General features: G+C 38.5%; 1 protein-coding gene across 1 annotated transcript in view; it reads right to left on the reverse strand.

Moving 5' to 3' along the window:
• Positions 1-3001: 3001 nt before the first annotated feature.
• The window catches only part of ACBD6 (acyl-CoA binding domain containing 6), a 118072-nt gene continuing 107903 nt past the window's right edge, over positions 3002-13170 (reverse strand). The window contains exon 8 of the mRNA XM_070746276.1: positions 3002-4122. Within this exon, the coding sequence (XP_070602377.1) occupies positions 3968-4122 (155 nt within the window). The 3' untranslated portion in view covers positions 3002-3967. The remainder of the gene's footprint in view (positions 4123-13170) is intronic.

The raw sequence follows: 13170 nt of genomic DNA on the forward strand, positions 1-13170 counted from the left end.
GAAGGCCCAAAAATCAGCTAGATCTGAGCTCACATGCCGACTGATATGGCCAGTGAAGGGCTACCAAAATTTTTACTACCACACTGTGGGTGTGGCTTATGCATTTTCTTTCAACATCTTTCAGTGCAAATTGGGTGCTCTGGGGTGGAGCTCCATTTTTGCTATCCCACTGCGTTCCCCCCCATCCGCGGAGCAGTCCACCCCTGGATGTGGCTCCATGTGCCGCTTGTGGCAGGCGTACCATAGGTTCTATAAGGAGAGGGAACAGCAAAGCCAATCACCAGTCCTGGTACAGCAGGCAGTGTAATAGCTAGAACAGTCTATGGGCTAAATTTATGAAATCTACATATGGAGTGCCCATTCAGACAAGGGATGATTGACAGGCCACCTTTCCTGCAGCTTTGAGAATAAGGCATTGAAACTTGTTACTATATATTTTTTCTGTTTAAAGGGGAAAAAATAGTTTGAAAAAAATAATCTGGAATAGCAAAAATTGTGTTAGAAGATCCATGGGGCATAATTTAAAATGGTTAGACATTTAGGATTTAGTTTATTTAGAACAACTTCTATCCTTTGGACTAGGAAGAGCAGAAGTGGAGATTGAGTATATTAGAACCTTTGTGCAGGATAAGAGTTTCGGTGGTTCAGTAGTTAGAGTAGATCACCGGCTGCAAGGTTGACTCAGCCTTCCATCCTTCCAAGATCAATAAATGAGGACCCAGATTGTTGGGGGCAATATGCTTACTCTCTGTAAACCCCTTAGAGAGGGCTGTAAAGCACCGTGAAGCGGTATATAAGTCTAAATGCTATTGCTATAATGCTATAAAGAAAAGACACTGCGGGGAAAAACAGGAAAAGGAACCGAAAAAGGCAGGGACGGTGGATAATAGGAAAACAATTGCCGCAGAAAGGTTTCCTTTCTTCTTTTTGCTCTTCTGTTGTTTTCCACAGATTTCTGCTGTTTTCTTAAAGATTTTCCTCTAAGTCGGTTGAGAAGGGCAGTGTGGAAGTCTAATTCAGGGTTTCCCAACCTTGGCAACTTGAAGATATCTGGACTTCAACTCCCAGAATTCCCCAACCAGCATTCGCAACATTGAACCATGTGGCCAATGTAGTACAAAAATCATCTGGATGCTTTGCCTCAAAACCAAAACAAAACAAAAACCTCAACTGTCAAATTCCCCAAATTCCAGGAACTTCAGCTTACTGAGTTGTTTAAATGAGTCAATTATGGGCAAAAGTGTCAGATGAAAAGGAACCAGAAATGAAGATATAACTGTGTCACCAATTAATTGTGTTAGTGATCAAAGCCTGGAATTGACCTTCAGTGAGATTGTTTGTAACCTGCCACCACTGAAGAGGCTCCTTGATGCAAGAATGACTGGTGGATTTTCTGATATTTGAACCTTGAGGATCGGGTTCAAATGTGTTGAACCATGCTTGTAAGGTGTAGCTGAAGATGAGCAAAGTTGGAGGCTTCCACGCAGCCCAACAATTACAGGATATCAAAGATCCTTACTTCTCCTGGGGGGCATCTTGTGCATGATAGCCTGAAGCATACATGGTGTGCACTGGAAAGAAGGAAGTTCCCTTTGTGATTATAACAGCGGCCCCAATAATTAGGCAACTTATGTGGGAAGAACAGAAGATTTTCATAACTGATGGGGAAGTCCAGATCATAGGAGAAAGACCTGGGATATATGGCAACAAAATTCAGAAGAGGAAGGCATATCTGTGAGTCTGACAACCAGGTAACAGAAGTAAATAATGAAGATAAAAGATGCTGTGCATTTTTTAAAAAAATGTCTTAAGAGGGCATGGCTGGACCCAACAATAAAACATAAAATTAGTATATGGACCTATTTATTTTGCAGTGAATAAAAAGATGATATGTATAATAAAAAATCGGACCAAAACCAATACAATCCCTGTCTGAGTTCAACCCACTTGATAATTACTAGAAACCCACTAATATTACAACCTACGATTAAGTTTCACTAACAAAAACAACAAACATAATCAAACTAAGCCGCCACAATCCAAACGCCTGCTTGCTTGCAAGTACTACTTCTCCTCTCTCTATCTCTCTTTCTTCTCCCTTTCTTGGACAAATACTTGGAATGTGTATACAATAATATATATAAGCTGCAATATAACAACACTGTTTACCCCACTCCCCTCCCACTTCTCTTTTTTGTACTCCCATCCCCCTTTTCCCCTGTTTTACTTCTTTTTGTATAAATCAATAAAGTATATATATATACATTTAAAAAAAGATGAGAGTGGGACTATGAATATATAACACTAGGCAACCTGCAAATCCATAGATAAAAAACACCCCTCTTGTTGCAGGAGGAAAAACTCCATATTGAGTGGGGTTAGTGGGAAGTAGGAAGATTTCATGAAAATAAAAATCCAAAATAGGTCTACTGAGTAAACTTCCGCAGGGCAGGAAAACCTAGATTGTGTTCATGTGATTGCGATTTTTAGTTTTGTAACACTGCTCTTACAAACGGAGTCTGCATGGCTAGAGAGGCCAGACTGTTTGAAGGAAACTGAAGAACATGACTATCCTTCAGTGGGGAAAACATGGAGAGAATGATGATAAAAATAACTTGAAATAATAAAAGAAAAAAAAAGAATTATTCAGGGTGGATGGAGATCTCAATGGATAAAAATGCTAATGCTTTGGTTCTGATAATCAAACTGAAAAGTTTAGTATCAGCTCTGCCTAGCTTAATGTGAAATACACAAAGGGCTCCCACTACAAATTGTGTAAGCAAGACATAGCCAGAAATTGGATGTAGCCATTCTGAGAATGCACATTTCTTCCGCGGCAGGCTAACAAGATAAGAGATTATAATATTTTTCTCCCTTTCTGTCCATGAATTATTAGCTATTTATGTTGATATTTCCTCTAAAAATGTTTTAGTTATATCTACGGGCTTAAAAAAAAATCAGTATAAGATTCTGTAGTGTCCAATATAATAACACATGGTGCTTTTTATATAACTAGTTTGGTTTAATGGCAGGTGAAAAAAGAAACAAAACATTCCAGAAACATTTTTATATATCTCATATCATGCAGGAAAGCATTTTTATACCAGAAACAAAGAGATACAAACAATTAACATGCCCATCAGTTCTTATGGTTTAACAACACAGCAACTACTTAGCTAACCAGTTTAGGAATTAGTTTAGGATCAAGGAAAAAAGCCCACAGCCCTTATTTTTAGATCTTAGAGAAGCACAGTACTTCAAAAAATATAAATAATAACACTATTTTGGGGCTCCCACATTATACTAATGTAAGAGTCTGGGAAAAAAAGTTTTATAAACTGGCTCATATCTTCCTTTCTTCTATCAAGCAGTTGGATCTTCCTTTCCTACAAGTTGTATGGAGCTAATAAGAACCTAATCCTTAAATCCACTTGGGAAAGTAAGTTCAATACCATTTGTGTGTTTAATTAGGGCTTATTCTCAAGAAAGAACACACAGGACTTCAGCTTCAGTATGGTTCCTTTTTCTTCTTCATAGCCTCCATATATGATGAAACTCCTGTGCTGGTGAAGTAAGACTCATGCTATACCAGACTTGTAGCATGCAAGCTACCCAGCTGAACATCTCTTACAGCTACATCTGATACGATAGCAGAAATCCAATATATCATTTCTATAGGTTTTAAGATTAAAAAAAAGGGGGGGGGGAAGGGAACTATTAAGCAAATGGTAAGTCACAAACTATAACTGAGGTTATTTTTCACGTGGTATATAGTAGGTTATGCTGTGTGATTCACAGTCCACTACTTTCTTTTTGGCTTTCCAAATATGTATCAATACCAAGCACTTTCAGTCAACAAATTCCAATCCTTATGCATTGTGCAGACTACGCAGTAGGAGAAGGATGGATTTATTACAGTTTTTGTTCCATTCTGAAAGCCTTGGGCTTCACTTCCTTGGCCTTTCAGTTAAGATTTGCCAGCTGTGTGTTCCTGGAGCATAGAGGTGATTACTCTACAGTCTGTCACCTCTTCAGGCAAGTATCCTTCTGTGTCCCGAAGAGTAGGGTCAGCTCCAGATTGAAGCAACAGTTCCACAATATCAGAAAATTCACAGGTAGAAGCTAGAGGGGAGACCAGAACAAAGTGGAAACAAGTTAGAATCAATGGTTTGCATCTGCCGATGTAACAATCTAACAGCTAAACAGAATAAGGACACTGCTATTAGATAAATTCTTCTTAAGATTGGCATTCCACATTCTGTAACCATGCTAAGATAGCATTCAACTTGGTTATTTCCTATAAACGTAGAAACAAAATGGCATTGCATCGCATCACATCAGAGTTTTCATACTCAAGGTTAAATCTATCCATTTGTTAAGAACATTGTGAGAAGACCTGGTGAGCTCTTCACTCCAATGTGAAGTGTTTAGGGTTAGGAGATAAACCTTTTCTATTGTGGTGCTCATACTTTCCAACTCCTTGAGCATTGGGTCCCTTCCTCTTCGCATTTTCTTTCTTTCTTTCTTTAAACAATCTATACAGATGCCCATCTAAAAACAGTGCCTCTTAGTGCACACAAGACTGAAACCAAAAATTCAGCAACATAATATACAAATTAAACATTAAATGTTAATCCAAAACAATAATAGAAATGGGAGGGAGGAGGAGGAAGAATATCCCCAGGTATAAAAGCATTGCATTTTCAATCAATGAAGCCAAAATAAAGAAATCCACCAGCAGGGTTGGTTTAACCACCTGACTGAAAGAACATGTCGTCTGGCAGGCCCCAGGGGAAGAGCCTTCTCTGTGGCGGCCCCAGCCCTCTGGAATCAACTCCCCCCGGAGATTAGAACTGCTCCCACCCTCCTTGTCTTCCGTAAACTACTTAAGACCCACTTATACCGCCAGGCATGGGGGATTTGAAACACCTTTCACCCAGGCTTATTATAATTTATGTTTGGTATGTATGTGCTGTTTGGTTTTTAATTATGGTAGGGATTTTAGTTTTTTTCTTAATATTAGATTTGTGCCTGTATAATATTGTTTTTTATCGTTTGTTGTGAGCCGCCCCGAGTCTTTGGAGAGGGGCGGCATACAAATCTAATAAATTATTATTGTTATATTATTATTATTATTATTATTATTATTATTATTATTATTATTATTATTATTATTATTATTATCCAGGTCTTTAATGCCTCATAAAAGGCCAAACGTGTCAGGGCCATCTGGATTTCTGAGGGGATGTTCTGCTATAGGGAAAAGGTCATTGAAACAATTCTCTTCCACTGTGCTTTTAAGTAATGTTTATGGCAGGGTTACTATTAATTGCATGGTTTTTCTCTACCAGGTATGTGTACATGGCACCCGGTTGGTAGATTGCAGCAGGCTAAAAAACTGCCTTCTCTCTCAATAAACACTTTGTTTAACTAGTCTTTGTTATGTTCATACATATGAATGTTGCATTTGAATAGATTGGCCTATTCCAGAGCCAAAAGATTTTGATGGAAAATCCCTTCCCTAACTTATTGTGCTTGCTCTTAAGGATTGGCACCCAACATTTATGTTAGTTTCTGGAACTGACAAATCAAGAATATATGTAGCTCAGGATTAAAGGTAAACCGGTAGCAAATCCAAATTTCATAGACTCTGATGATGCTACCTAGTTAGTAGTGCAAGCAAACAATCATGCTCAGAGAGCATCAAGGACTCCACTGACAAATAATTCTGGAAACCAGGCAAAATGCATGTACAAAACAGACTATAAAATGGAAATACAAATTTTTAATAATGAAGTACTGTAGGGTGGTAATGATTAGCCCAGGCATAGAAACATAGAAACATAGAAGACTGACGGCAGAAAAAGACCTCATGGTCCATCTAGTCTGCCCTTATACTATTTTCTGTATTTTATCTTAGGATGGATATATGTTTATCCCAGGCATGTTTAAATTCAGGTACTGTGGATTTATCTACCACGTCTGCTGGAAGTTTGTTCCAAGCATCTACTACTCTTTCAGTAAAATAATATTTTCTCATGTTGCTTTTGATCTTTCCCCCAACTAACTTCAGATTGTCTCCCCTTGTTCTTGTGTTCACTTTCCTATTGAAAACACTTCTCTCCTGAACCTTATTTAACCCTTTAACATATTTAAATGTTTTGATCATGTCCCCCCTTTTCCTTCTGTCCTCCAGACTATACAGATTGAGTTCATTAAGTCTTTCCTGATACGTTTTATGCTTAAGACCTTCCACCATTCTTGTAGCCCGTCTTTGGACCCGTTCAATTTTGTCAATATCTTTTTGTAGGTGAGGTCTCCAGAACTGAACACAGCATGTATTGGTAAACATAGAAACAGATAGAACCTTAGAGATGGTTACAGTGCTATTGGAGAACAGAAGAACATATGCAAGATAATAGTTATTCACTATCCAGATATTTTAAAAATGTATAGAGAATAACACAAACACCTCAGCCACAGATATGGAGCTGCCTTCACAAGCATGATGGTGAAAGAATACAACTCCTATAATGAAAAACCCTACTGAAAATTGAGAAGGCATAGAACTATTCCTGTCACCTAAATTATGTAAAGTGGCAACTGTTGTACATACTCCTGGTCAGTTGGAGGATGATGAAGAGCTTGAGGACTCTGATACAGATAGTGTTTATGAATTAGTGTTAGGCCCTGGGTTACAGGTATTAGAACAGGTGGGAGGCCAGCCACAGGATGTTGCTATGAGTCCAGAATCTAGCGAGGAAGAGACAGACATTCGCTGGGTTAATCCTCAATTCAGAAGGGTCCAAAAACGCAAGGAACAGGTGTTAGGAAAAAAATATTAAGGGGAGGAATGGGTTAAATACTGGAGTGATGTATTTGGCACGTCAGGGGGCCAGTGGGAAAGAAGGGTGGAGTTTCAATGTTGTAGTTCTACAATGAAACTTGTTTCAGTTTCAGTAAGTTTATTCTGTGTTATTTTGCAGTCACTCCTGCTGTTTTTGAATCATGCTGTAAGTACATAAATCTTGGGAGACGGAGGAGGCTTGAAGGAATGCATGTGGAATGTAATTAAGAGAGATAACGGGAGAAAGGAATGTGCCAGTCTGTATTGCATTTTGAATACGGAAATGAAGAGAATAAAAATGGAGTTTCTTTGTTTATGAAATACTGCATTCAGCATTAAGCGTTATTTTTTAATAACTAAAGTTCTACCAGAAATCAGAACAGCAACTAAGGGAAAAAAGAAAAATTATTTAAACAAGATTAACAGTAAATAAATGGACAAAAATATATTCTCCGTTACTGAAGGATGAACTGAGAGATGTGGCAGAAAAGGGACTTAGGTAAATAGTGGGAGCAATGAGGATTTGGGCAAGTGCAACAGGGCAAATGTGAAGTTTCTGATAGAAACTTTTAGCTCAACATTCTGTGTTGAGCAGGTACTGACACCAATTTATATGATGCACAAAGAGCCACCATTTCAGTTTCTTGACTTTGATTTATTACTAGAAAGGAAAAGAATCTAAGGCTTGGAACAAGAGGAAAAGCCAAGAAGCAGAACATGGCAGCAGCTCTAATATAAATGATAGATAGTACTGTAAAATTTCTTCAGGGATAGTCAGGAAAACATATCTTGCTGAAATGAAGCAGAGGAGAGTAGAAGCGATGCAGGATATTAAATTTAAATCATAACCTTTTGGAGACAACATGAGACCCTGTAACCTTGGGCTTGGCATTTCCTGACTTTTCGGCAGTCTTAAAGATGGAATTATTTTACCAGGTCATTTACAATTTTTTAAGAGGTTCGATCTTGCAAAAAGACAAATTGCAAGGAAGACATTTTAAGATGGAAAAACATTCTTAGGGAAAGCAAACATGCTACATCTTGCACCAACCAGATGTCGATTTTTTTAAAGCTAAGATTGTTCTTTTAAAGCTGTGAAATAAAAGCTGGATTCTAATCCAATGCCGCCACCGTTTAAACGAAGTGATGTACAAGTTGTCTTGAGAATTTAAGAGCAACGTTGCTTCCCTCCCACCCCCAACCCCAGCTGAATCAATTTGTTTCGTTTCCAATATGGATACTGAAGTATTTTTTTCTGAATAGGTCACTTGTAAATGTATTTCTACTCAAAAAGAGGATAAATCAGCACCTAAAAAACAATAACTTATTGGACCCAAATCAGCATGGCTTTACTGAAGGCAAATCATGTCAGACTAATCTCATTGATTTCTTTGACTATGTCACAAAGGTGTTGGATGCTGTGGATATTGCCTACCTGGACTTCAGCAAAGCCTTTGATACGGTTCCACATAAAGATCTGATAGATAAATTAGTGAAGATTGGATTTAATCCCTGGATAGTTCAGTGGATTTGCAGCTGGCTGAAGCGTAGACAGCAGAGAGCTATTGTTAATGGCGAGTATTCTGAGCAGAGTCAGGTTACAAGCGGTGTGCCACAAGAGTCTGTTCTGGGTCCTATTCTTTTTAATATGTTTGTGAGTGACATAGGGGAAGGTTTGGTAGGGAAGGTTTGCCTATTTGCCGATGACTCTAAAGTGTGCAATAGGGTTGATATTCCTGGAGGCGTCTGTAATATGGTAAATGATTTAGCTTTACTAGATAAATGGTCAAAGCAATGGAAACTGCAGTTTAATGTTTCCAAATGTAAAATAATGCACTTGGGGAAAAGGAATCCTCAATCGGAGTATTGTATTGGCAGTTCTGTGTTACCAAAAACTTCAGAAGAGAAGAATTTAGGGGTAATGATTTCTGACAGTCTCAAAATGGGTGAGCAGTGTGGTCGGGCGGTAGGAAAAGCAAGTAGGATGCTTGGCTGCATAGCAAGAGGTATAACAAGCAGGAAGAGGGAGATTGTGATCCCGCTATATAGAGCGCTGGTGAGACCACATTTGGAATACTGTGTTCAGTTCTGGAGACCTCACTTACAAAAAGATATTGATAAAATTGAACGGGTCCAAAGACGGGCTGCAAGAATGGTGGAAGGTCTTAAGCATAAAACGTATCAGGAAAGACTTAATGAACTCAATCTGTATAGTCTGGAGGACAGAAGGAAAAGTGGGGACATGATCGAAATATTTAAATATGTCAAAGGGTTAAATAAGTTTCAGGAGGGAAGTGTTTTTAATAGGAAAGTGAACACAAGAACAAGGGGACACAATCTGAAGTTAGTTGGGGGAAAGATCAAAAGCAACGTGAGAAAATATTATTTTACTGAAAGAGTAGTAGATCCTTGGAACAAACTTCCAGCAGACGTGGCTGGTAAATCCACAGTAACTGAATTTAAACATGCCTGGGATAAATCTATATCCATCCTAAGATAAAATACAAAAATAGTATAAGGGCAGACTAGATGGACCATGAGGTCTTTTTCTGCCGTCAGTCTTCTATGTTTCTATGTATGTGGAATTGTGAAGAATGTAATCACTTGTCAGTGACTTGATTAGCCCATGAACTAAAAGACGGATTGAAGGTGTTGGTGTAGAGCATTTAGTGGCCTAACATCAATTTATTGCCTCAGGTTTTCCTGATGTGAAGCTAATGCAATAGGAAGGGATAAAGTTGGGTCAAATCGAACAAAATGTGGTACTTCACAGAGCACTCATTTTGAGGCTCATAGTTGGTTTAAAGAAGACAATTTTCATTAGTTTAAATGATTCTTCAGGGAGACAACTGCATTGGAGAGAACATCAGAAAACTAACAAGCCACCCCTCTATGATTTGTCTTTAGTTTAATACTTTATTATTTTTCAAACAGTGTGTTTAACTTTAGTTGCTGAAGCAATTTTAGCATTCTTTTGCTTCTTAATAATGGAAACAGATACACCAAATAAAAATTCCTATATGTATCCAATGCGACTCAGATGCATCAGACAAGGTTTTCCTAAAAATCTTTGTAGCTAAAGTTCCAACGGGACCTGTATTTTCAAGGAATCTCTCAGCTGAACATTAAATTATGTTTTTAATTATATTGCAAGTCAACACATTAATGGTGTATTTTACTTTGCAATTAGCTGTAATAATTAGAAAGTATCTTGAGAAAATATCTTTTCTCAGCTGACACTTTGGGGAGAAGCAAATGTTTAATTAAAACAGGACAACAGTTCAGTTGAAGATTATTTAAACCCTTGCATTGTTAACTAAAATAACAAAAGGTCTCAAATCTAGCTTTCTATGTTCCTGCAGTCTGAGTTTTTGTTAACCTTATACTCAAGATGGGGCACTGCTGCCAATACGGAACAGATTTTTATTTTCTCTTTGCCATCTTAGATGGGAAAAAATATATATCATTGGGGAATTTACAATAGTTTTCTGTAACAGTCAGGTCCCTTGTCATACATTTTGCTATGTAATAAATAACATAGGCTATGGAGTTTTTGTGGTAGGACTGAAGCTGCCTATTAGAAATTTCTTAAGAAGTATGGAACATTTGTTCGGAAACTTCAGATCGTGCAGAATGCAGCTGCGAGAGTAATCATGGGCTTTCCTAAATATGCCCATGTTACACCAACACTCCGCAGTCTGCATTGGTTGCCGATCAGTTTCCGGTCACAATTCAAAGTGTTGGTTATGACCTATAAAGCCCTTCATGGCACCAGACCAGATTATCTCATGGACCGCCTTCTGCTGCACGAATCCCAGCGACCAGTTAGGCCCCACAGAGTGGATCTTCTCCGGGTCCCGTCAACTAAAGAATGTCGCTTGGCAGGACCCAGGGGAAGAGCCTTCTCTGTGGCGGCCCCGTCCCTCTGGAACCAACTCCCCGAAAGATTAGAATTGCCCCCACCCTCCTTGCCTTTCGTAAGCTGCTTAAAACCCACCTCTGCCGGCAGGCATGGGGGAATTGAGACCCTCTTCCCCCAAGGCCTTTACAATTCTATGCATGGTATGTATGTATGTATTTTTTTTTTAAATATATTAATGGGCTTTTAATTATTTCTAACATCAGATTACTATTGTACACTGCTTTATTGTTGCTGTTAGCCGCCCCGAGTCTCTGGAGAGGGGCGGCATACAAATCAAATAAATAAATAAATAAATAAATTTGTGCAAGTGGGCTGATTGCAAGTACAAATGAAACATATAGAGTCTGTTCACTTGAAGCACATGAAGGAAATGGAGGAAAGGGAGGAAAAGAGAAAGGAAAGGGAAAAAGGAAATGAAAATCTTTGAAGCCAAGAGAGTCAAAGATGAAATGATGGCAAAGGACAACAGCTACACAGCCAAAGCACTCTCTCCTATACAAATGGTGAAAAGTGCAGAAGACTCTGTGGCCACTCTAGATGGCTTATTTCAACCTCTTGCCACAAATTGTGTTCTATGCCCCACAGTAACATTACTTATCTATAATATAAAGCAACAAAGGCATGGCCAGCGCACAAAACTATACGAAGATACAAATAGCCTATTTTCTGGGGTCAAAGGAAGATTATGTAAGGGATTTGTTATGGAATTAAAAGTTCCTTTGGCACTAAAAAGTCCCAGCATACAGAATATGAATGATTGATGTAGCATATGTACACATTGGAAACATGTATAAGGCACTAGAAACATCTATAAGGTGTTTCTTCTAATTTTAACAAAGCACACCATGCTCTCTTATTTTAACAAATTTGGCTTCTATGCTGTTCTATTTCCAAAGGCTTTAGGTAAAAGTAGACCTGAAAGTAGTAACCCAGAAAATAAATGACAGGAAAGCAACACTGTTAAAGCCGAATGTCAGAAAGAAGACAAGGTCACTGCTATTCATAGCAGTAACAACTCCGATGCACCACCATTTGGGGTAGCGGATTTTCATATATTGTTCAATGTCTCAGAAGGCTCAAATGTGGGTTCCCTGTAATGTGTATTTCCCTATAGGAACACTCCCTAGCAAGCTTTCACTACCCAACCTGAGTTAAATAGAATGGAATATGTTGCTTCAATGTGGGTATTAACAAGGGACAAAGACTTTGCAGATCTTAGAAACATAGAAACATAGAAGACTGACGGCAGAAAAAGACCTCATGGTCCATCTAGTCTGCCCTTATACTATTTTCTGTGTTTTATCTTAGGATGGATATATGTTTATCCCAGGCATGTTTAAATTCAGTTACTGTGGATTTACCAACCACGTCTTCTGGAAGTTTGTTCCAAGGATCTACTACTCTTTCAGTAAAATAATATTTTTTTATGTTGCTTTTGATCTTTCCCCCAACTAACTTCAGATTATGTCCTCTTGTTCTTGTGTTCACTTTCCTATTAAAAACACTTCCCTCCTGAACCTTATTTAACCCTTTGACATATTTAAATGTTTCGATCATGTCCCCCCTTTTCCTTCTGTCCTCCAGACTATACAGATTGAGTTCATTAAGTCTTTCTTGATACGTTTTATGCTTAAGACTTTCCACCATTCTTGTAGCCCGTCTTTGGACCTGTTCAATTTTGTCAATATCTTTTTGTAGGTGAGGTTTCCAGAACTCCAAATGTGGTCTCACCAGCGCTCTATATAAGGGGATCACAATCTCCCTCTTCCTGCTTGTTATACCTCTAGCTATGCAGCCAAGCATCCTACTTGCTTTTCCTACCGCCCGACCACACTGCTCACCCATTTTGAGACTGTCAGAAATCACTACCCCTAAATCCTTCTCTTCTGAAGTTTTTGCTAACACAGAACTGCCAATGCAATACTCAGATTGAGGATTCCTTTTCCCCAAGTGCATTATTTTACATTTGGAAACATTAAACTGCAGTTTCCATTGCTTTGACCATTTATCTAGTAAAGCTAAATCATTTACCATATTACAGACCCCTCCAGGAATATCAACCCTATTGCACACTTTAGAGTCATCGGCAAACAGGCAAACCTTCCCTACCAAACCTTCCCCTATGTCACTCACAAACATATTAAAAAGAATAGGACCCAGAACAGACCCTTGTGGCACACCGCTTGTAACCTGTCTCTGCTCAGAATACTTAGAAATACTGTCAAAGAGTACATTTGTACAACTAAGACTGGTGAATCAATTACGCCCATCTGACAACTGAGGCACATGGCTTGGTTACATGTGATTTGGGCTCCGATGATGCTCTTCTGTGAGGCTCCTTTTGAAAATTATTTCAGAAATTAGTCAGTTGATGGTGCTGTGGCCACATTTATTATTAATT

Source organism: Erythrolamprus reginae, chromosome 3, assembly GCF_031021105.1.
Source record: "Erythrolamprus reginae isolate rEryReg1 chromosome 3, rEryReg1.hap1, whole genome shotgun sequence".
Lineage (NCBI taxonomy): Eukaryota > Metazoa > Chordata > Lepidosauria > Squamata > Dipsadidae > Erythrolamprus > Erythrolamprus reginae.